At 41.3% G+C, this 25,801-nt stretch overlaps 1 protein-coding gene across 1 annotated transcript in view; it reads left to right on the forward strand.

Moving 5' to 3' along the window:
- LOC113219596 (multidrug resistance-associated protein 4-like) overlaps window positions 1-25,801 on the forward strand; it is a 287,215-nt gene that overhangs the window by 185,345 nt on the left and 76,069 nt on the right. The window contains exon 20 of the mRNA XM_026446541.2: window positions 9,608-9,687. Coding sequence (XP_026302326.1) covers window positions 9,608-9,687 — 80 coding nt within the window. The remainder of the gene's footprint in view (window positions 1-9,607; window positions 9,688-25,801) is intronic.

The raw sequence follows: 25,801 nt of genomic DNA on the forward strand, positions 1-25,801 counted from the left end.
CCTCTTATATGACTTTACATTTAAGTTCTGGGAGGAGTTCCTAGCTTCAGAGGAATTAAATAAGGCTAGGCCATGTCTAGGCCAGAACTTTCCCTCCACTTCTGGTTACCTGTGATATCCTTATTATCTCTGCCTGTGATCTGCTTCCTGTCCTGTCTGTTCTGCCATGCTTCTTATCTGCTCTCCTTGCCTGCTCTTCAACCCTCCTGTGGTCTGTGTCCCCTCCGTGTCCTTCTATCCCTTGTTCCCTTCTCTGTCAGGTCTCCTCCTCATCCCCAACCGCAACCCAGCACCTGGGGTCTGCTATCTCCTCTCCTGCTCTCTTCCTTTTTTGAAATGTTGGATTTCTTTGCTTTCTATAATGCTTTCATGCCGTCGTGTTGGCTTCTGTAAGTTGCTGTACCCAAACTCGGTCTGTAACTGCTTATTTCAAATGCCCTTTGAAGGAGCACAAGCACATAAATCGGCTCAACAGCAGTGCAAAGACAGTGGCAAGGATGACATGGCGGATGCTTCATGACAACAAATGTTCCCATATTGGAAAACACTTGCCAGAAAGACTGAATGCAATAATCAAGCGTTGCAACTAGAGCCTTGAAATTTGAAAACAGACCACTTAATATTTGTAGTGGAAGGGCTTGTTTTATTTGTTCACTCAGTGTATATGCTAAGCATTGGTCCAGGCCCTAGGGAAAGTGCACAGGACAAAACAGACAACAGTCCCCTGTGCAAAGATTGCCAATGCTCCCATTTAATGCGTGTAAGTAGAAAGGAGCCAAGACTCATCTCCAACTGCCGACCTCAGGTGATCCGCCTGCCTTGGCCTCCCAAAGTGCTGGGGTTACAGGCGTGAGCCACTGCGCCTGGCCGAGGTTTCCCATGTTTAAAAAAGAGTTGGAAAATGGCTGGATTTATGGCATGTTGTTAGCATGTCGTTTGAGCACTCCCTAGGCACTTTGTTATATCCTGTGTGAAAAGTGTATATAATTAAGTCTCCCAAACAGGTGACCCCAGAACAACATGCGGATGAGGTGCGCTGCACCCCTGCTTCCCTGCAGACATGCTCAAAAATCTGAGTATAACTTTCAGTTCCCCAGAAACTTAACCACCAGTAACCTGCTGTTGACTGGAGGCCATGAAACTTGATCAACACATATTTTGTATGTTATATGTATTATGTACTGTATTCTGACAATAAAGTAAGCTAGAGAAAAGCAAATTTTATTAAGAAAATCATGAGGAAGAAAAAATGCATTTACTGTTTATTAAATGGAAGTGGATCATCATAAAGGTCCTTCTCCTCATCTTCACACTGGGTCCACTGAGGAAGAGGAGGGGTTGGTCTTGCTGTCTCAGGGGTGGCAGAGGTGGAAATAAATTTACATACAAGTAGATTCCCTCAGTTCAAACTCATGTTGTTCAAGGGTCAACTGTATCGAAAACGAGTATCAAAAACTAGTTAAGATACTAAATAGGTGAAGCTAGGATATATTCTGACAACACACCCAGACTAGGAGAAATCAGGAAGTAAGCTGAAAGTCTCTCATCCAACAAAGCTTCTGAAAACTGACCCTGGAAACATGAACATTGCTATGTCTTTGCTGATAGTGTATTGAATCTTATGTCAGGCCCAGTTTTAACTACTGATTTGTAGGGTTTCCTCCTCCTTCACCACTGAAAGTAAGAATGGAGGTAGAAAAGGCAAGTTTTATTGACCGAAAACTGAATAATACAAAACCATAGTAGTTGGGAGCATAGGGGTACATGCAAGTAACCTAGCAGCTTCTAAGATCATTGCCACATTGAAAAAGTCAGAATAATGATCCTCAAAGTGTTAGTTCTGGGTTATCAAGAAAAGATGTCTTTTTTTTTTTTCTCTCTGAGTTGGAGTCTCGTGTCACCCAGGCTGGAGTGCAGTGCCATGATCTCCGCTCACTGCAACCTCCACCTCCCGGATTCAAGCGGTTCTCCTACCTCAACCTCCTGAGTAGCTGGGATTATAAGCATGCACTACCACACCAAGCTAATTTTTGTATTTTTAGTAGAGACAGGTTTTCTCCATGTTGGTCAGGCTGGTCTCACACTCCTAACCTCAAGTGATCCACCCGCCTCCACCTTCCAAAGTGCTGGGATTACAGGCATGAGCCATGGTGCCCAGAGAAGAAAAGATATCTTTATGCTGTGTGTCTTTTGTTTAAGAAGTGAGAAGTCTCTAATCTACATGAAAAAGGTTTGGCCAAAACAACTTAAATTTTTTTAAATAAGGTCTTTGATAATTAAAAGGATATTTAGCAATTTGGAAATTTCAGTTTACAAAATTCATCGTTTCTCCATCTAAGTTTAGACACTCATTCTCTTGTTGGACATGTGGTATTGTTCTGGTCAAAGCTTTTGGGTTGCTGGGAGCAGAATCTACTCAGCTTATTGTGGATGAGAAGGGGTTGATGGGAAGGAAGCAGGGCACCGGGGTGCTGAAGCAAGGCTGACCTTCCTGCTGCAGCTGGGAGCCATTGTCACAGAGCTCGTGGATGGGCCCAAGCCCGTTTTCCCTTTGCCTCTCATCTTTCCTTTGGATTGTGCATTTGCTTCATATTTTCATTTCTTTCACAGACTCATATTCATTGAGAGTAGAAACCTGAATTATGGGCAGCTAGTCCTGGGACTACAGGCACGTGCTACCATGCCCAACTAAGTTTTGTATTTTTGGTAGAGTTGGAGTTGGCTTCCCTAGCTGGGGAGGGTTTCTGAGAAAAACAGCACGGTTATCCACAGCCGGTCCAGTATAGATAAAGGCACTCTCATTAGTGGCAGGTTCCTGAGAGCTACATTTGTCAGCAAGAGTTCCATAGAGGAAAAAGGGCTAAGGCTACGATCCTGGTAGGTGGAGGCAAGCAGGGACTGAGGACCTTCATGACAGGTGGATGGAAGAGAGAGAAGGCCCCATGATGGGAACAAGGACACATGGCCAGGAGGAATGAAGGGGAGGTTAGGAAGAGACCTCTCTTCTACCTCTTCTCTCCTCACTGTTTCTAAAAACTTAATAGCTTTGATTTGACAGATGAATAAATAAGGGTGTAAATGATATTATTTTAAATGAAAAGTAAAGACATGCTGGTAATTATGTAAAATAAAGATAAGTCAAAAATGACTTATACGTTTTCATGCTGTATATTTAGCCATAGGTCTAAGGTAGGGTTTGAGAAGTTAGGCATGGGTTGTTGGGGGTCAATTTTAAAGGATTCTGTTTAGTTTATTTAGATGAGCTTAAGATGTTTGTAGGATAACTGAGTGTCTGAGTAAGCCCTGGGCTGGGAGATCAGGAGTACAGATAAGATGTGGGATACATAAGCAAACAGGAAATCCTTGAAATGAAAGTGAGCAAAGTTCGAGAAGAGAATCAGAAAAAGGAAAAAATCGTCAACAGCTTTATCCTTAGAAAAAAATAAGATGAAGCAAAGGATATTGAAGGAAGTTGCCCTGAAGAGTGGGGTTTCTCATTCCTCTTCTCTCTGCCGTATGGAAATCCCAGAATGGCTTGGCAGAGAGTACCCATCCCATTACAAAGTATTGCATCACCTTGAGCAAGATTGGCTTTTGTCTTCACATCTCTAACATGAGGAGTTTGGTCTACAAAGTGCTGTGAACATTTCTGTTGCCTGCAGAACCCTTTCTTCAGAGGCGATCTCTATGTGAAGGTCCCAAAGAATGTCAGGCCCTGTGTTTGAGAGGGGAAAGGCAGCGAAGCGGGGAGATGAGGTGTCTGGGGTTGGGTGTGCTTGGCCTCCTCTTCATCCTCTGTCTCCTTCTTTAAGATTCTTCAGGGCAGAGTCTCAGAATCTTCATAAGACAAGGTTTGAGGCTGGGCACTGTGACTCATGCCTGTATTCCCAGCACTTTGGGAGGCCGAGGTGAGCCGATTGCTTGAGCCTCAAGAGTTTGAGACCAGCCTGGGAAACATGGCAAAACCTCATCTCTACAAAACAAATTAAAAATTAGCCAGGCATGGTGGTGCAGCAGAGGTCCCAGCTACTTGGGAGGCTGAGGCAGGAGGATCGCTTGAGCCCAGGGAGGTTGAGACTGTAGTGAGCCTTGATTGTGCCACTACACTCCAGCCTGGGCAACAGAGAGAGAGCTTTTCTCAAACAGACAAGCAAACAAAAAGCATAAAGCTTGAATGTTATTAGCCCTGGGGATCCTTCACACCCATTTAAACTCTATAATCCTACAATAATAATGCAAAGAACACCTCACCCATGTGAGCTACTCTAGAATTTAGAGGATCGCTTCATAATCACCATCTCTTTGATCCTCGTGATCGTTGGCCCTGTGAAGTAGTCCAGGCAAATGTCATCAGCTCCATTTTATAGGTCAGGAATTTGTGTGTCAGTATAGGTTGGGTGAGTTGCCCTGTATTGTTGAGTCCTGTTGCTACTGAGCCCCCGAGGAGGACAAGGACCTCATGTCTTATCCCTGCCTCGTTTTATCTTTCATGCCTTTTGTGAGCCTTTGCCATGTTGATGGCCTGTTCTGATGAGATGTACCGCAATACTGGACTTCTAGAGCTTCTGTTTGGTTCTCATTTTGGTCTAAGCTGAGTGATCCAGGATGCCTAGGCTGTCCCGGCTCCTCACATGGCTTCCTCTCCTCCCAGACCACAGTGTCATGGATGCTGTCATCCTTTTCAGCCCAGCAACTGTCTCCAGGCTCCACCCAACAGCCTGTACTCTGGACCAGTCTGTGCCCCGCCATGTGGCACCACATTGTACCAGGAGTGCGTACATCAGTTCTCTCAACACCATTTCATAGACTCTGCTCTTTGGGACAGACTGCTTGGATTTACGTTCTACTTCTCACATCTCAAGATGGTGGTTTCCCCATCTTACCTTTGCACACTCCACCTACCATCAACCATGGGTACCTGAGAGTCCACCCTCTCTTTGCACTTCTGGCTTCCAGTTCTCTGCAGGAGTATCAAAGGCCAATTCTTTTTTTTTTCCTTGAGACAGAGTCTCGCTCTATCGCCCAGGCTGGAGTGCAGTGGAGTCATCTTTGCTCACTGCAACCTCTGCCTCCCAAGCTCAAGCAATTCTCTGCCTCATTCTCCCAAGTAGCTGGTATTACAGGTGCCCACCACCATGCCCAGCTAAGTTTTTTGTATTTTTAGTAGAGACAGGAGTTCACCGTCTTGGCCAGGCTGGTCTTGAACTCCTGACCTTGTGATCCACCTGCCTCAGCCTCCCAAAGTGCTGGGATTACAGGCATGAGCCACCGCGCCTGACTCAAAGGCCAATTCTTATCAAAAGTATTAGCTTTCAGAACCATCAGTGAAGCTGTAAGTGTGGATACCTATAAAGAAGTTTATAATATTGAAGAGTTCACTAAACACATCTCCTTTTACCTTCAAGGCCAGAGGTAGCATGGCCTGATGGGGTCTTTTTTGCTGATACCTAAGACCGTTTTTGTGGTATAGAATGGGCTCAGCAGGAAGGAATGAGCGGCACACTCTATGTCATGGGTGAACCTCAGAACCTTGAGGTACGGGAAGGAAGCCAGACGCAAGAGATCACATATTGTGTGATTCCTTTTCCGTGAAAGATACTGAAAAAGCAAAGGGCAGAGAGTAGTTGCTTGAGGCTGGAGTGGGCATAGAGAGGCACTGCGAGTGGCATGAGCGAGCTTATTGGGGGCATAAAAATGTCTTGAAACTTATTTTTGGTGATGACTGCATCACTCAGTAAAGTTACTAAAATTCATTGAATTGGATGCCTGAAATGGGTGAGTTTTATGAGATGTAAAATATGCATCATTGCAAATATACCTCAATATTTTCATATTTAAATATACTTTTTCGTTACAAAAAAGAATGGGGCTCACGATAGACATGGGGGAACTTACAAGTTTTAACTTGTAGTTTGGTTATAAGGGAACTGAAAAGTCTTAGTTATGGGAGAGGTATTAGAATTCCGGAGGTGACTTTAACTTCAGATTAGATTCTAGAATCAGTTTGTAAAATAGAGTCGTTTATTAATTTGTATTTTGACAAAAAGTTCATTAACACCTTTCATAATATTCTATCTTGTGGAAGAAAGTTAGGAGGAACCTGACTGTGTATGTGGGATTACGACTTCAAAGGAGCTTGGTCTCTGTCTCTCTCAGAGGAAAGTTTTAATGTGCTCATAACTTACTGTAGACCCTTTTCAGACATTTTGGTTGTTTCCTGCTTCTGATTTGCCAAATACCACATTGACCATCTTTGATGCACTTATTAATGCCTTGAGATACCTCTTAGAAATTGAATTTTGGGGTCCATGGGGATTCACTCTCAATAGTTGTTTATTGTCCAGCTCCCAAAAATCTACCTGTGCCATCATGCAGGATTGGAGTGGTGTAGATTTACATTAAATATGAGTCCAAAATGTCATCTGGCTGCAGGAATTTACATGATTGTGGGCTTAGTCACGGGATCATATCCTGACCCTGAGATATGCAGATAGTACCTGGGGTATTGGTTTTTATCCTGGGTACCAGGCATTAAGAGAGGCTGGCTACCTGACTGTGTGCTGAGGCAATGGCCAAGATAGAACCCTGTGTGTTACGAGAGATAATGGAGGTACACGAGGGATAGGTGCCTGTGAGAAGTCTGGAAAACCTGTGATTAACTTTCTTCAAGTAGTTGAAGAGCTGCCCTGTCAAGAGAAATTCCATTCACTTTGTATGATTGTAAGGGCAGAATCAGCAGCAATGGTTGGAAGTACCTGGAAGGCAAGCTTTGGTTTAATGTAAGCAAGCCTTGTCTAACAGAACAGTCCGAAAATAGATTGGTACTCAGGAAACAGTGACTCCTCTTCCCTCGACATCCCTGGAGATGCTCCAGCAGGGACCATGTGTCATTTGGATGAAGAGGTGTGGCATGTGCATGCAGGGAATTTATCATAAGTGTTTGATTTGGAGACCTCTGGGGAAATGACTATGAGGCTATGAACTTGACATCTCAGCTCTAATTATGACAGTCTACTGCGAAGCCAGATGAAAATATTCTGGGCCGGGTGCTGTGGCTCACGCCTGTCATCCCAGCACTTTGGGAGGCTGAGGCAGGCGGATCACCTGAGGTCAGGAGCTTGAGACCAGCCTGGCCAACATGGTGAAACCCTGTCTCTATTAAAAATACAGAAATTAGCTGGGCATGGTGACATGTGCCTGTAATCCCAGCTGCTCTGGAGGCTGAGGCAGAAAAATCGCTTGAACCTGGGAGGCGGAGGTTTCAGTGAGCTGAGATCTCCTCCAGCCTGGGCAACGGAGTGAGACTCCGTCTCAAAAAAAAGTTTAAAACAGGAAAATATTCTTTTTGCAAACACCAGTCTTTAAATTGTTTCTTAGAACGAGAAAGTAACTCTTGAACCTTCTAATCTTATACTTTCTACACTCAGATCATTGTTGATAAGAGTTTCTATTTCAGCTGATCTTTGACATTCAGTTCAGTTATTGGCGTAGCTGTGTGAGGAAGTGGGCTTTCTCAGTTGTTTTTGTTTTCCTTGTATCATATGCTGTTTTCCAACCATGGGTCTCTCAGATTTTAACATTCTCTCAAATGGTCAAGATAAAGAGTTGGTTTTCACATACTCTTCATTTATGTAGCCTTTTTATCTTTTTTTCTTTCTTCTTTTCTTTTTTGTAGAGATGAGGTCTCGCTATGTTGCTCAGGCTGGTCTTGAACTCCTGGGCTCAAGCAGTCCTCCCACCTCTGCCTTCAGAAGTGCTGGGATTATAGATATGAGCCCCATCCCTGGCCTCTTTTTTTTTTTAAATTTGAATATTGCTTTCAACTTTTTAAAAGCTGAACTGTACTTGCAATGTTTCTGAATATTGCCTATGTTATAACATTGTTAACTTTTCCATTTAAGAAATAATTCATGTTTTAATTATGTCTTTAATTTTTTAGCTTATATTTTCCTTGTTCTGGTATTGATACGTTGAGATGAGAAAAAATAACAAGAAAGATGACAAAATCCATAGGAATCTGTAAGAAAAATACTCGTCTAACTTTAATGTTTCTTAAGTACAGCTGATAAAATAATAGCCTGACCTCTCACCCTGCATAGAGTGATCTGGCAAACAGCAGAAGGGTCCCCGGGAGCTGGTTGGAAATGCAGTCTCCAGCTCCTCCCCAGGGCCACTGCATCAGGACCTGCATTTGAAAAGTTGAGCTTCCTCCCCGGTGGCATGCTGCAGAACCTATGGGTCATAGTCATTGTCGCACCTTTTTGGTTTTGGTTTTTTAGCAGCCATGAAAAAGTACCTGGCATTGTGCCTGGGTTTTTTGTTTTGTTTTGTTTTGTTTTTTTCTACAGGCATGAGCCCATTTAATCCCTAGAACAACCCTCTAAAGGAGGTGTTATTAGAGGCTCAGAAAAGTTGTCACTGGGCTTGCCAAAGGTGTCACTGAATGATGCTTTCTGGAGTCTGCGTGTCCGAAGCCTGAGACAGGAAAATCGAGGTGCAGCTCCTACTTGCACACCCTGTGCTTCCCTTGGCCAGCTGGATGCCTTGGGAGAACTGCAGAGGCTGCATTAGCCCCAGCAGCGGGAGGCAGCTCCGTCCCCAGCCTCTGACCATTCATGGTCCACTTGCGGCCTGGTATAAAGCCACCAGGACGAAGTCAGTCCTGACAAACCCTAGGAGGCCGCACATCTTATCTGTAAGCAGGGCTTCTGGAAGCATTGATTAGAAAAGAAGTTCAGAGGCCCAGACACACAACTTCTCAGGGGTCACCTACATCCACGTAGGCTATGTGTGTATAGCTTCCTTTTCTTTTTTGAAGGAAATCATTTGAAAGAATAGATATTTATTAGAAACCAGGTTTGATCTGTTTCTGACGCTTTTATGACATACTGTTTTCTTGGATTCTACTTGACAGGGGAAGTAAAGTCGATGCTGAGCAGTGGTCTTCAATCATTAAATAATATTTCTGTTTTCCTGCATAATTTCCTCTTGTGTTCTTAGATAAGAATAAACCTGTTCTTGTCATACTGTTTGCACATCTGAAAATGACAACCTGTTTGCCAGTAGTAAACTCACAGCTTGGAAAATGATGGGATCCCAAGTTTCCCCAAAAATGTGAGGTACAATCAACCCAGGCTGGGAAAAAAAAAATACAGAGGTTATCATTATATTTATATAAAAACATGCCACTTAGCAAAAGAAATGCTGGTAAAGCAAAATTAGTGAAATAATTAGGATCAGTTTATGTACATTCATCTACCTACTTTGCACTTGGATTGGAGTCCTAGATTGGATCTTAAAAGGAGGGAACATTCTAGAACCCACCATCCCCTCCTGTTACTGTCACAAGATTTTTTTTCCTTAATTCTTTTAAAGTCAGGGCCACATTTCAACTCCCTGCCCGCTGCCATTTGAGGATATTTTTGTTTCTCTTTAGGTATCATCCTATTTTATTTTTCTTTACTACTGACATCGGTTTATTTCATATGAATGCATAATATATTAAATACATATGCATTTAAAATATTGTTTTGATTTGTTTGCGAATTGTTTCTCTTAAAGGGTCTATCTGGGGAAATGAGTAATTTTTCATATCCTGTTCTTGCAGGAAGAATTTTAAATCGTTTCTCCAAAGACATTGGACACTTGGATGATTTACTGCCACTGACGTTTTTAGATTTCATCCAGGTAACGTTGAGAGTAACATCAGGATCTCAAATGGAAAACGGAAGTTCCTATTTTTTCAAGCCCTTTTCATGGGGGCTGGGGATGGGACTCTTGGCCTGGCTGTGTGTAATATGTTAACTTAATAAAAGGCCATGTTTGTAAAAGAAAGGCGCGGTTATAATTCAGAGGCTAAGTTGGCGTGAGTAATACCTGGTGTGTGGGAGTGGCTATACAGTCTTGTTGGGGTTAGTTTGAAGCAGCTTCATGCTTGGTAAGTGGCTCTCTGTCTGCCTCTAGGTATCTGGCATGGATTGTGCTTTACTGTGAACACATTTCATAATATAGAAACAATCAGCTCTCACGGAAAGATAGCCTAGATTAACTAAATTATGCATTGTATTACCACAAAGGCAAATACTTAGGCACTTTTTTTTTTTTTTTTTTTTTGGATAGAACCAGGTGTGGTTACTTACAAAGAAAAGATTAGTAATAATAAGGTGAAAATAATACTTTATTAACAAGGACAATAGAGGGCAGTTATTGCGGATACAAAGCCTTTACAGGCAAGGATATCTAAGCCAATGTGAGTACGGGATCAAAGTTAACTCAGAAAATGTCTTTTTTGTTTTCACACGTTGATTGCTCTAAGTCTTAAGCTGTCTTTAAAAAAGAAAAACCAACAATCCTACAGAAATACCTTCTGTAAAGCGTTTCTTTTGTTTGTGAACTTGAGGCTCTAAAGAATAATGCTAGGTCATCTCCTCTCTCATCTCCTTATTCAGTACTCTTGCTCATGTGGTTTGGTTTTATTTTATTTTTTCCTGTTGTTTAATTTTGTCTGCTTGTCAGTGGTTCAAGCTGGGGCACTTTTTTTTTCCCCAAGTGTTTATTTTGGAAATGCATCTATTAAAAGCTATACGTATTCCAAAATCTCAGCTGCTGTGGCTAACGCTTTATGAAATTTGAACCTCTTTGAGTTTTTCTAAGTGCCAGCTTACAGTAGTTCTAATCATTAGGTGAACTTAAGGCCATTAAGTAGAAATACTACAGTTGGGGTCTGCAGTTTTGGCTTGATCCTGTGGTCCCCCTACCCCTGTTTTTTCTCAGTGCTCAGATGCTTTAGATCTCCTGTGGAGCCACTGTTGTAAAAGGAACCAAAATTACTTAATTTGGAAAATTAGCTTTGTAAGAAAAGTCAGTCATAGGCTTGAAATGCTTATAGGAATTCCTGTTTGTCACACAGCAAGGCAGCAAATGAGCATGTGACTGCAGACAGCATAGCCCGTGGGCGAAGGCATCCACTGTTTACTGAGGTGAAGTAAGCTGAGACTCACAGGTAGATTATTTTTACTGCAAACAAGGACCTCTGATTTTTTTTTTTTCTTTTGCAAACATTTTTAAAATGTGCCCTCCTGGGTTTAGCTATATTATTTATCCCTCAGAAGCCATCACTAGAACAGTTGCCTGGTTTTCACAGAATGCAGATGATTGTCTGTACACGTTTTGACAGGGATTGTTAATTACTTCGAGAAGATTTTGTGAAAGGTTCTGTTTCTTTGCAACTGCAAGCTAGGCAGAGGTTGAGTTTCCGAAGCTGGCTGGCCCACTATGTACTTAGCAGAGTGAGCGGTCATAATTAGAATCCCTCGTGTGCTTTGTCTCACATATGGAAGCAGAGGGATGGATGCTACTTGATGTCAATCTAAAACATTTCTTAGCAGCATGAGGAGGGAAAATTCTAGTCTCGTTGTACTTCTGTTTAACCCGAGAGACAAGGGCATTTTTGATTATCCACTCACATAACCTTGGTAAACTTAACATTGTGGAATCCTACTGGCCCCAATTAGCTGATTTCTTGAATCTATAGCAGAGGTTAAATCCTAATGTGATTGTCTCTAAGAAAGGAGTTTTATCTAAAGGATAACTCATTTATCAATTATGATAAAGATCTATTGTCTCTTGTTTTGTTTGCAGGTGTCTTTAATAAGGCCTCCCATAATTCCTTCAGGAAGAAATATTTTCTCCTTTTAAAAATAGTATTAGCTAAATATAAAAGCTCTGGTCCCTGCCATTGTTGTTGATTCTTTGAGGGACATTTCCCAACATTCATTGTTTAAATGGTTGTCAGGAGAAATCAAGTGAAACGTGGTAAACAATGCAGTAACTGGTTCATCTTACTTTGTGTGCCAGAGCCTTTCTGCTGGGGATTTGCATTCGATGAGTGGGCTTTTGACTGAGGTATCGCCAGGATCATTTTGAAGTATTTGGGCCTGTTGCTATATTAGGAGGTGAAAATTTTTTATTAAAGCCACACACCCCAAAAAAATGCATTTAACCTGCCCTCAAATAAAGGCCAACAAAAATCGAAATGTAATTTTTTTTTTTTTTTAAGTTGCCTAGGCCTCTGTAAGGATGAAAACAGCCCAGTGGTGTTCTGGGACTCTTAATGGAATCATGTAAACTTAAAATAAACACTATTATGGTAAGCACATAGAATGAAAACTAATTTTCCAAATCAAATACATTATATTCAATTCATTTTCCCCAATCAACCAAATGTTTAAAACCTGTTAGTTATAACAGCAATCTTCTGGAAATTAATTAGAAGCCTATTAGCTCTGCTAGCTGAGCCGAATGAAGGGGGTTGCTCGGTACATTTCTAAGTAGTCTCCTGAATTAAAGCAAAGCAAGGTCAAAATGACAGTTAGCTTTGTTCACCTCATGGCTTTGCTTGAAGTCGTTGATCTTTTCAGGGGGAAGAAGGGGGGTGTTTTGTTTTGCAAAGGAAATTTTGTCTACTTTGACTCAGTTCTGTGATAAATTTTTAAAATTTATTTCTAGTACCAGTCAGGTGAGCCATACAGGAAGCATGATCTTATCTGTGTGAATAGTAGCCTTCTCCGTTGCATGGGCATCTGAAATGGAGTTGACTTTTAGGCCTCTTGTCTACCGCATCAATTCTTCTGCAGGGTTTATTTAGCCCCTTTCAAAATTCAGGTAGTAGGAAATTTCCTGGATGACTTTGTGTTTGATGTCATTAGCAAAACATGCTTCGAACGTCAGGGCCCTGGGTTTTGATGGCTCTCGTCAGGTTCAGTGGGTGATAATCACAGTGACTAGCAGTTCCTCCTATGCCCAGAGAAACTCACAGAAAGTGGACCCTTCTTAACCCAGCAGCGAAGATTGAGTGAAACAATTGAGTTTAAAAAAACTGGAAATTTCTTTGTCAAGATGTTACCCTTGGTGTTATCTAGCTGACTGATCTACAGGGGAACTACGTATCTTCAGTACCAACTACGGATGGTATTCTTGAGCCAGAAAGAATTTTGGCAGGATGTATAGTAACAAACAGAATGAAGATTAAAATCCACAGAAAAGTGAGGTATCTTCATGAAGAGGGAGTTGAAACTTTGCACTTACCAGAAAGTTTAGACTAAGACTGCTGAGTTGTTATTCTTACTAAAGCTGAGATTTAAAATCAAATAGCTATGGAAATAAATAATGTAGTTGCATTTATCCATGTGACTTTTTTTTCTGAGATGGTCTCACTCTGTTACCCAGGCTGGAGTGCAATGGTATGATCTCAGCTCACTGCAGCCTTCGCCCCCACACCAGGTTCAAATGATTCTCATGCCTCAGCCTCCAAGTAGCTGTGATTACAGATGACTGCCATCACTCTAAGCTAATTTTGTATTTTTAGTAGAGACAGGGTTTTGCCATGTTGCTCAGGCTGGTCTCGAACTCCTAACCTCAGGTGATCCACCCACCTCGGCCTCCCAAAGTGGTGGGATTACAGGTGTGAGCCACTGCACCCGGCCTCATGTGACCTTTTTAATCCAGAGCATTCATGTTTGATTACATTTTCTGTATGATGGTGATTGTTTTATTGGTTTTATAAGTAGGAGTCTGGAACTGTGGACCATTGGGTCCGAACTGAACTGTTTCCAATTGAGTTTGCCAAAGACTGGAGGGGTAGATCTGAGAGGAGAACCCTCTGCTTGTGGCTTGATGTCTAGAATGTAGGCTCTGTAGAAGCAAGTCTGAAACCACACACAGATTTTATTACTCCCCTGATGAAATTGCTGAGCTAAGGAAATTCTGGTTTACATGTGACCAGATTTCCTGGCCAGATAGAGGCAATTGACCTAACTTTGATTTTTGGACTTCAATAAAATATTTGTATTTGCGAGTTTTCATTTGTTTTTATATAGTTAGCTGTTGGCATTCATTGCCGATGGGGAACAGTGACACCAGTAATTTAAAAGTGGGTGTCACTTGCTGTCCTGTATTAAGGGAAGAAACCCAGAGGGGTAGTGGGTAATGTGTCACTTTGGAACTCAGATTGGCTCAGGTGTGCAACAGTAGTGAATAAAGAAGGGTGAGATTTTTCATTAGGCCTTTTGAAAGGTAAGCCAGAATTAAGGGAAGTTTTTGAATATATCATAAGATATAAATATATCACTAGAAATAAATAACTTATAGAATACAAATGAACAGTCTGCAGGTTACCTCAGGGTTGCCATGGGCTAATCAGATAATTTAGCCAAGGCTGGCAGTGCATATCTGGCTTATAAAGGTTGTTCAAACATGTTTTTCTTGTTTGCTTTTTCAAAAATTGTAACAACTTTGAACATCTACAATATTTCTAAAGCCAAGTCATTTATGAACATAGAATGGCTCGTCACAGGTTAAAACTGAATATCTTGTTTTCATAAAGAATTGAAATACAAATAGCATAAAGAGCTTCATCTAGAACTCACCTTCTTTGAATAGGAATTTGGCATTCAAAACAGAATATGTTTGTGTAAATCAACAAACAAAAACAGAGGTGATAGTCAACATTCACATTTTAAAGTGCTTGATTACTTCCTTTTTTTTTTTTTTCTGTTTTTTTTCTTTTGAGACAGGGTCTTGCTCTGTCACCCAGGCTGGAGTGCAGTGGCGCAATCTCAGCTTGCTGCAGCCTCCACCTCCCAGGTTTAAGCAATTCTCATGCCTCAGCCTCCCGAGTAGCTGGGACTACAGGTGTGTACTGCCATGGCCAGCTAAGTTTTGTATTTTTAGTAGAGACGGGGTTTCACCATTTTGCCCAGGCTGGTCTCTAACTTCTGACCTCAAGTGATCCTCCCGCCTCAGCCTCCCAAAGTGCTGGGATTACAGGCGTGAGCCACCGCGCCCGGCCAGAAGTGCTTGATTACTTCCTAATATCAGCACCAATGCCAGTATCATGAATCTCTTCTTCCATTTTCTTAAAATACTAATTGGATTAGTAGGTACCCTATCTGTAATAATTGTATTAATAATATCTTACTAGCATTTTAATTAGAAATTTAATATTAATGATTTGGAATCAGTAGCTTTTAACAATTTTGATAGTACAAATTTATTTGTAGTATTTAATGGGCAGATATGGTGTTATGTGACTATATTTACAACTAGATGTATTTGGGAATATCTCAAAGTTTCTCCCAAAAGGAAAACATTTCTGTTACAAATATGTGACTTGTGAAAAGAATTTGTAATTCTTTTCAGTATATCTCTTTTTTTTTTTTTTTTTTTTTTTTGACAGTCTTGCTCTATCAACCAGGCTGGAGTACAGTGGTGCAATCTTGACTCACTGTAACCTCCGCCTCCTGGGTTCAAGCAATTCTCTTGCCTCAGCTTCCCGAGTAGCTGAGATGACAGGCACCCACCACCATGCCTAGCTAATTTTTGTATATTTGGTAGAGATGAGGTTTCACCATGTTGGCCAGGCTGGTCTGGAACTCCTGATCTCAATTGATCTGCCTGTCTCGCCCTCCAAAAATGCTGGGATTACAGGTGTGAGCCACTGCGCTTAACCAATATGTCTCATTCTTATTACATGTCTTCCTTTTTATTTTTTTCCCACCAGCTTTTTATTGAGCTCCTACTATATGCTGAGTATGCGGAGGTGGAAAAGATAGCGCCTTTATCTTCATCCACCTGAGAAGTATTTATTGAGGGTCTCGGTGTACTAGGCCCCATGCTGGGCTTGGAGATATGGGACTAAGTGAAATTGAATTCCCTTCTTCTCTGAGTTTACTCTATTGGGAGGGACAGATAGAAAGCAGTTACCATGCCATGTGATAAGACTTACAATAGAAGGGATGCTGTAGGAGAGAATGGTTAAGATCTCAGCACGAGACAAATTTCCAATCCTAGCTCTTTCACTTTAAGTTCAATTATGGCTTCCTCCAAGAGTGGCATGAAATACCTAATGCTACAGTGGGGACTCGAACCCTCTTCTCACAGTGCAGCCATATGTTAGAATAAATATCTGAATAGACTTGTTTTGCTTTGCCTCCCTTTGATTTGTGGCTGCAAAGGACATACAGAGAGCAAAATTCAAATTTTCTGATCCTTAAATCTAATCTCTCTTTACATTTTGGAGGGAAACTATGTGCATGCTAGACTGTTGGCACCCGTGTGTGTGTGTGTGTGTGTGTGTGTGTGTGTATGTGTGTTTGCACACCTGTGGCTCACCCTCAAATGTACCCTCCTAATTCTTCATCCTTTAAGGACCAGAGAAAGTCTCTCTTTCCCATTAGTGATGCTTTTCTTTACCACTCCATTCTGTAATAAAACAATCTTTTTTTTTTTTTTTTTTTGAGGCGGAGTCTCGCTCTGTCGCCCGGACTGGTGTGCAGTGGCCGGATCTCAGCTCACTGCAAGCTCTGCCTCCCGGGTTTATGCCATTCTCCTGCCTCAGCCTCCGGAGTAGCTGGGACTACAGGCGCCCGCCACCTCGCCCGGCTAGTTTTTGTATTTTTAGTAGAGACGGGGTTTCACCGTGTTAGCCAGGATGGTCTCGATCTCCTGACCTCATGATCCGCCCGTCTCGGCCTCCCAAAGTGCTGGGATTACAGGCTTGAGCCACCGCGCCCGGCAAAACAATCTTTAGGTCCTATGAAAAAGAAGAGATCATGTAACACCAGGCTGAGCACTGCTCTGAGCATATTTCACTTGCCCCATCTCATTTAAACCTCACTCATAGTCATTGAACCAATCGATATTCCTTGGACACCTCCTTTATGCCAAGTACTTTTCCAGGATCTAGAGCATGGAGCAGTGAAGCAGGTATCAGCTTCCAGGAACTGGCATTCTAGTGCAGGAGGTCGATAGTAAACAGACCAATAAACATAAATAATCTAAGTTAGTATAGTTCTAGTGTGTTCAGCAAAGGAAAGTGTTTGCTAATGACTGGACCAGCATGGTCAAGGAGGAGGTGACGTTGAGTTTGAAAACTAAGGACGCAGCCATGCAAAGAAGATATAGGGGCAGGTTGAGGGAGGGGCACATTGTATGGAGGAGGAACAGGTGCCAGGTCTCCAGAAGGGAACAAAGTGGCATTTCCACAGGAAGAGAGATGCCAAGCATGAGCAGGGTACCTGTAGTCCCAGTTACTTGGGAGGCTGAGGCAGGAGAATCACTTGAACCCGGGTTGCAGTGAGCCAAAATCGCACCACTGCACTGCAGCCTAGGCAACACACTGTCTCAAAATAATAGAAAATAGGTTTAACGGGCTCACAGTTCCACATGGCTGAGGAGGCCTTACATAGTGGAAGGCAAAGGAGGAGCAAAAGCATGTCTTAAATGGTGGCAGGCAAGAGAACATGTTCAAGGGAACTACTCTTTATAAAACCATCAGATCTCATGAGACTTATTCACTGTCGTGAGAATACCATGGGAAAAACCCAACCCCTTGATTCAGTTACCTCCCACTGGGTCCTTCCCACAACATGTAGGGATTATGGGAGCCACAGTTCAAGATGAGATTTGGGTGGGGACACAGCCAAACCATATCTATCACGAAGTCTCTAATAATAGATTATTTTGTCATCTAGTGCCCACCCATCTCCCTCTAGAAAGTTATATGATGCCATTTAGTATGAACCTATGATATTTTAGATATAAACCTTTCAGAAATTATGGTACTAGCCTTTTTTTCTTATGCCCTGTGTTTTTAGAATTAAAGGTAGACAAACTTGGTTTCCTTTCCCCAAAATTCTTTTAGACATTTTGAGTGATCTGTTAGATTCCCAACTGTGGAGACTACTCATTTAAAGAACTTTCTTCCGGCCGGGCGTGGTGGCTCAAGCCTGTAATCCCAGCACTTTGGGAGGCCGAGACGGGCGGATCACGAGGTCATCAGGAGATCGAGACCATCCTGGCTAACACGGTGAAACCCCATCTCTACTAAAAAATACAAAAAACGAGCCGGGCGAGGTGGCGGGCGCCTGTAGTCCCAGCTACTCCGGAGGCTGAGGCCGGAGAATGGCGTAAACCCGGGGGGCGGAGCTTGCAGTGAGCTGAGATCCGGCCACTGCACTCCAGCCTGGGCCACAGAGCGAGATTCCGTTTCAAAAAAAAAAAGAACTTTCTTCCTGGTTTTGTGATAAACCTGGTCTCAAACCCAGGTACCAGAGAAATTGTGACTGTTTTTTAGATATAAGCATCAGGAAGCTCAGGAGAGAGAGGACACTAGATTTTCTTTTCTTTCTTTCTGTTTTTTGAGACAGGGTCTCGCTCTGTCACCCAGGCTGGAGTGCAGGGGTGTGATCTATGCTCGCTGCAACCTTCACCTCCCAGGTTCAAGCAATTCTCCCATCTCAGCCTCCTCCGCAGTAGCTGGGACAACAGGTGTGTGCTACCATGCCTGGCTAATTTTATTTTTTGGTAGGTATTTGGTAGATACGGGGTTTCACCACGTTGGCCAGGCTGGTCTCGAACTCCTGACCTCAGGTGATCCACCCACCTCAGCCTCCCAAGGTGCTGGGATTACAGGAGTGAGTCACCACGCCCAGCCTATGTCTTCACCTACAGTGTTTTGATGTACCTTTGTTCAGGTTGTGACATATATAGCTCTGTGGTAATACTGTGTAAACAAGGAAGAAGAATTAACTGTGGCAAAAGCAAATGCACATTTCTCTAGTTAGTGTTAAAAAATAACTTTACATTAAAACGTTGTAACAACTGGTGATTCTACATTGTACTAATATTATTCATTGGAAGTGCATTCTTTATATAAAGTTACATAAGTATACTAAAGAGTTAAATTTAAATACTATAAATATATACACTACACAGCATAAATATTTTATTTTTGTGAAATAAAAACATCTCATGGTTTAATTAAATGGAATGTTTCTACCGCAATTTATACTTTGAATACTCTAGGTTTTTTTTTTTTTTTTTTTTTTTTTCTTTTTGGAGAGGAGTTTCACTCCTTGTTGCCCAGGCTGGAGTGCAGTGGTGACATCTTGGCTCACTGCAGCTTCTGTCCCCTGTTACAAGCAATTGTCCTGCCTCGGTCTCCCACGTAGCTGGGATTACAGGTGACTGCCACCATACCCGGCTAATTTTTGTATTTTAAGTAGAGATGGGGTTTCACCATGTTGGCCAGGCTGGTCTTGAACTCCTGACCTCAGGTGATCCACCCGCCTCGGCCTCCCAAAGTGCTGGGATTACAGGCATGAGCCACCACGCCTGGCCTGAATACTCTTAAAAACTATCAATAAAGGATCTGAACTCCCCCACTGCCCCGTATATTTGATTTCAGACAACAAAGCCTGTGGGTGCCTTATTTCATGTGTGAGAAAGAAAAATAGAATCTCAGGTCCCAAACTCCCTGTGCCAAAGGGAAAGTTAACCTTGGGAGCAGAATCATCAATACCATCTTTCTTTTGTTCCCAAACAGATAGCTGTGATTTCACAACCCTACAACCCTGTGTCACTGCCTCATTTCCTGTACTCTCTCCTTTATCTTTTTTTTTTTTTTTTTTGAGACAGAGTCTCGCTGTGTTGCCCAGGCTAGAGTGCAGTGGCGCCATCTCGGCTCACTGCAAACTCCACCTCCTGGGTTCACGCCATTCTCCTGCCTCAGCCTCCCAAGCAGCTGGGACTACAGGTGCATGCTACCATGCTACGCTAATTTTTGTATTTTTAGTAGAGATGGGGTTTCACCGTGTCAGCCAGAATGGTCTCGAGCTCTGACCTTGTTATCTGCCCGCCTCGGCCTCCCAAAGTGCTGGGATTACAGGCATGAGCCACCGCGCCTGGCCCAGTTTCAGGTTTTAAAAGTGTGAGTGTTGAGTGTGCTATGGTGAATAAGATTAGATGTGACTGGACCAGGTGTGGTAGTTCACACCTGTAGTCCCAGCATTTTGGGAGGCCAAGGTGGGTGGATCACTTGAGGTCAGGAGTTTGAGACCAGCCTGGCCAACATGTGGAAAGCCCATCTCTACTAAAAATACAAAAATTAGCTGGACATGGTGGCAGGCACCTGTAATCCCAGCTACGTGGGGGACTGAGGCAGGGAGAATTGCTTGAATCCAGGAGACAGTGGTTGCAGTGAACCGAGATTGTGCCATTGCACTCCACACAGAGCGAGACTCCCATCTAAAAAAAAAAAAAAAAGTGACTAGATATCACTTATAAGTAAGTAAATAACTTCAAAGTATAATGTAGGGGCCAGGTGTGGTGGCCCATGCCTGTAATCCCAGAACTTTGGGAGGTTGAAGCGAGAGGATTGGTCAAGGTAAGGAGTTCAAAACCAGCCTGGGCAACATAGTGAGACCCCTTCTCTATAAAAATAATAAAAGACTTTGGCAGAGACGGTGTCTCATGGCTGTAGTCCTAGCAACTTGGGAGGCCGACCTGGGAAGAACTCTTGAACCCAGGAGTTTGAGACCAGCCTGAGCATTATGGTGAGACCCCGTCTCTACAAAAAATAAAACAATTAGCTAGGTGTAGTGGTGTGTGCCTGTAGTCCCAGCTACTCTGGAGGCTGAGTCAGGAAGATCACTTGAGCCCAGAAGTTTGAGGTTGCAGTGAGCCACAATTGTGCCACTGCACTCCAGCCTGAGAACAGAGCCACACCCAGACTCAAAAGAATGAAAAAATAGTAATAAAAATTTTCAAGTGTAGTGTAGGATGGAATGGAAGAGCCTTGGAATCATCCTTCTTAAGTTTGACTCCCAGCTCCACCACTTACTTTCTCTTTCCTCACAAAGCCACATGCTACATCTCTGTAAAATGGAGAAAATTCTACCTATTCCATGAGGGTTATTGTGAGGGTAAAATGAAGTCATTTCAATAACATTCTTAGCATAACATCTAAGCTCTCGAAATAAAAGGTAGTTATTTTTTAAATACCACGTATATTTTTAAGTAGCAGAAATAGCCTGACAGTGACATTATGCTGCATTAAGGTAATTGTCAGACAGTTACCAGATCCATCAATATCAGGACATGAGTTTGTATTCCAGATATTAGGTTTATTATCCCTGAAGGCTTTAATGGCTGTTTTCTCTTTTGGAATCACAGTATCAAAATAGTTGTTTTCAGAATAAACCAGTGAGCACTAAATCTCTCATAATAATGTAGTTTTCATAATATTCCTGCAACTTCCTTGGCCCTTGATAACGTTGAGTATGGAGTCTTGAGTTATCTAGACTTCTGCTAGCTAAAATCTTTGCCTCAAAGAAGTCTTCCTACTAGAAAAAACAAATGAAAAATGAAGGTAGGATGCAGAGGTTGGATTCAGGCATTTTAATTTTTTTCTGTTTAAATTTGGGAGTGCTCTGAGTATGCTAACTTGCACACAGCTGCCCTCAGCAAACTACTGTAATTTATTGAGGTACACTGAATTGCAAAACCTTTCTTCCCTACGCACCCCTCATCTAAAAAAAAAAAAAATCAGCAGCTTGACTGAGCTTAAATAACTGACTTTTCATATCCTTTCATGCAACACAAAGGACTAATCCTGGGGCTACTTGAGCCACCAATGCAGGCAGCAGTGGAGACCACCACTGAATGTGCCAGTCCCTCCTCCCACAAACAAAACACGTTGACTGCAGCTTTATGGAGTGAAATGCCCAAGAAAAAGAAAATGTGAAGGAGGTGTCCTCAGTCATTTCTTCCCTCGGGGGGTAGGAGGGCAGGATGAGGGGAGGGAGAAAAAGCTGCTGCATCTGGATGTGAAGAACAAAGCCATCCTAAGACTTGAGTATAATAGGTTGGGTCACTCGCTTTTATAGAAGCAAAAGAGTGGAACTGCCTTGACTTGTCTCAGTGCCACTGACCCTTGCATTTCATTGTGTAGAGATGTCAGGGAAAGTGTGTAGAAAGCACACTGAACAATGACTTTGTCATTTTGAGATTTCTGAGGTTTGTTCACCCCTTCCCCCAACTCCTACCCTCAAATCCCCATTGGACAAAAGAGATCGTTAGTTAGGTCGGCTTGCCCTCATTTGAAAGATCTCTGTTTTACTGACTCTTTTAAAAGTAAACTCATCCATTTTAACTGAATCACAGTGTTTTCATGCTTTCAGAGTCAACAAAAGAGTTTTAGTCAGTGCATTTATAAGGATGGACTAGTCTGAAAGTGCCAGCCCTAGAGATAATGATTCATGCCAACTGCCACATTAAAGTGGATTTCCTTGTTAATAGACAGGGCAGTTGATGACATGAGTTACTGGAAATATTTGCCAACCCTTGACCCCTGGATTTCGGAGATCAGGATGATAGGATCCACACAAGCCCACTCTAACAATTCCTTTACCTTTTATTTTTTAATGAAAGATGCAATGGTTGGGTTTTTTCCAGTGTGATAGCACATGTAGAAAGCAGAACTGTCACCATTAGTGTGCTGACAGTTAATCACTGGGGACCCTCCCAGGCTTTCAAGCTGGCAACCAGTGTTCCAGTTTTTCCTAGCATGTGTGCTCCAATGATAATGTGTTTGTAGTTAACAAGAAGCTAATTAAGACCTAAAGAAAAAAATTAAGAATCTCAGTTTTATCAAGTCTGGTGGTATTCAGCAGAGCGTAGAACTTTCCATTCTGGCATATTGGATGCTATCCATTGCAAAACAGTAGTGGCCATTCATGGTGCTTTCTCTTCTTGTCATCTCGCCTCCTTAGTAATGATAAAATGGACACTTATTACCCGGGAGAGGAAAATGGCTAAATGTTTACTTAATTGAGGACCTTTAAATTCTCTCTATGCTATTCTTGATTGATTACATTCATTTTTGTCTGTATGCCTACTGAGTTTTCTTGATAAGAGGAACAAAAAAAGGTTTGGACTGGAGAACTTGCCTCAGTTTTATTAAAATCTTGCAGTCACTGTTTTATGTATGGATCTGTCACTTCCATCTGATGTGGGGCATAGGTAAGTGTAATCTCTTCTACTTGTGAGTTTCATGACTCACTTGTTTTCTTTCAGCCCTTTCCCTGGGTTCATTGAGTTCGTGTTCTCTGTCATTTGCTTTGAGTCACGAAGCCGATAGTGCCGCTTGAGCATCTCAGCAAAGGGCCAGCCCACTATGGGATGTGTGTCAAACATGGATCAGGAGCTATTTTTGTTCCAGGGCACACAGACTAGTTACCATGAGTTCTCACATTTGCCCTCTTCCCCACCCTCAATGCACCTGAGGAGATCATCTCTTAGCGTTATGGTTGTGTATTGATACACTGCCCAACCTCTGCCTGAACATGGCCAAAAGGATGGGAATGGAATTCTACTGTCATATTGTTTTTTACCCTGTCAATATTTTTATTGAGATATAGTTTATATACAATAAAATAAAGCTTTTTTTAGGTTGAATTTTACTAATGGTGTACATTCTGGTATCCATCCTCTAAAATAAGCTGTAGAGCATTTCCATCTCCTCAGGAAGTCTCCTTTGCCCCTCTGTAGTCAATTTTCACACCCCTACACCTCTTCCAGATTTCTGTCAACATCAATTCGTTTTCCTGTTCTTGAACTACGTATAAATGGAACCAATAATTTTTCTGTGACTGGATTCTTTTGTTCACCATGGTTTTGAGTTCTATGTATGTTTCAGTGATTCATTTCTTTCTTTTCTTCTTTTTCTGAGTGATATTTCATTGTATGATGACATCAACATTTATTTATCTACTATTTGATTAATGGATATTTGAGTTGTTGCCAGTTTTTAGCAATGAATGTTCTTATAGAAGTGTTTATGGGTACACTATATATGTTTTCATTCATCTTGGATAAAATTCATAGGAGTGGAATTGCTGGGTTTATAAAGTTCACTTGAAAAACCAAAAATTAAACGATGACAAGGATTTTTGTAATGGTTCTACTGTTTTACACATGCAGCAGCAATATGTGAGCATTCTAGTTGCTCCACGTCCTTGCCAACATTTAGTATGATCAGTCTTTTTGTTTTTATTCTTTTTAGTAGGGTATAGATGAACCATTTGCATTGCCTTGATGATTAATATTGAGCTTTTTTCATACAGGCTAATTGGCCATTCATGTGTCTTATTTTGTGAAATACTGGTTCAGATCTCCTGCCAACTTTTTAAAATGTATTTTTAAAAATCTTGTTGATTTTTTTAGGAGTTTTTAATATGCATAAGTGTATTTATATATGTTTAATACTAGGCATTTGTGAATATTTCCTGTTTTGCAAAGTGTGGTTTTTAATACATTTGCTTATTTTGTCTTCACTGGAGAACTTTTTGCATGAAACTGTTCATAATCTCACATTTGTCCATTTAATGTCTTTATAATCTATAGTGAAATTTCTTCTTTTATTCCTAACATTGATAATTTGTTTCTGTCAATAATTTTAGCTTGGAGTTTATCAATTTTCATTTTTTTTCAGTGAATTCATGTTTGATTTTGTAGTTTTCTCTGTAGTTGGTAGATTTTCTATTTCATTAATTTCTTGTATTTTTTTAAGTTACACTAATGTATCTTTTTCTCTAGCTTTTTAAGATTTAACATTAATCTGTTGGTTTTCATTTGTTTCATAATATATGCATTTAAAATTTTACTTTCTCTTGATTTTGATATGTTGTATTTTCATTATCTTCACTTCAGAGTATTTATGAGTTGGCTCCTTTTTTTTTTGAGGGGGGACAGTATCTCACTTTGTCGCTCGGGCTGGAGTGCAGTGGTGTGATCTCGGCTCACTGCCACCTCCACCTCCCGGGTTCAAGCGATTCTCGTGCCTCAGCCTCCCGAGTAGCTGGAATTACAGGCGCATGTCACCACGCCCAACTAGTTTTTGTATTTAGTAGAGATGGGGTTTTACCATTTTGCCCAGGTTGGTCTTGAACTCCTGGCCTCAAGTGAGCCTCCCACCTCAGCCTCTAAAAGTGCTGGGATTACAGACGCAAGCCATTGTACCCAGCCCATGAGTTGACTTTCTGATGTAATATTTTACTAATGAGTTATTATGGAGTATATAACTTCATTTCTAAAGATTTAGGGATAAAAAAAAAAACCTTACTGTTACTGATTTCTAATTAACTTGGTTATAATTCAATAACATATTCTGTAATATTTCTAACCTTTGAAATGTATTGAGACTTCTTTAATGGCCCAGCATTTACTTTACTTTGGTAAAGGTCCCCTGTGCACTTGAAAAAAAAAAAAAAAGAATGTATATTCTGTAGCTGTGGAGTATAGAGTTCTAAAAATGACAGGTCACATTGGCTTATAATATCTGAATCTTCAGTATCTTTACTGGATTTTTGTCCGCTGTTCTATCATTTACTAAGAGGAGGGTGTTTTTGCATGGTCTCTCTCTCTCTCTCTCTGTGTATTTACAGTCTTTGTTGTAAGCAGCATCTAATTGGGTCTGGCTTTTTAAATGCTCAGCTGACATTCTCTGTCATTTTATGTAGAATTTTATCCGTGTACATTTAATGTAATTATAGATATGGTTGGTTTTAAGTCTACCATCTTGATATTTGTCTTCTATTAGTTTCATATGTTCTTTTCCTTCTTTTGAGTGAACAGAATATATTCTTATCTCATTTTATCTTTTCTATCACATTTTTAGCTCTACCTCTTTATGTTATTGTTTTTAGTGGTTGCTCTAGAGTTTACATATGCATTAAAGTTTATTGCAATCTATTTTCAAATAATTTCCTACCAAATTTGCAAACAATAGAGTAATCTTACTATTACATAATTTATTTCTCCTATTCTTTGGGCTTATGTTGTCATATTGTTTACTTCTGCATATGCTATAAACTTCATGATATATTGTGTCCATTTTGCTTTAAATAACCAATAGTCTTTTAAAGAAATTTATACATATGTATGCATGTATGTACATACATAT

The sequence above is a fragment of the Piliocolobus tephrosceles genome, chromosome X (assembly GCF_002776525.5).
Source record: "Piliocolobus tephrosceles isolate RC106 chromosome X, ASM277652v3, whole genome shotgun sequence".
Taxonomy (NCBI): domain Eukaryota; kingdom Metazoa; phylum Chordata; class Mammalia; order Primates; family Cercopithecidae; genus Piliocolobus; species Piliocolobus tephrosceles.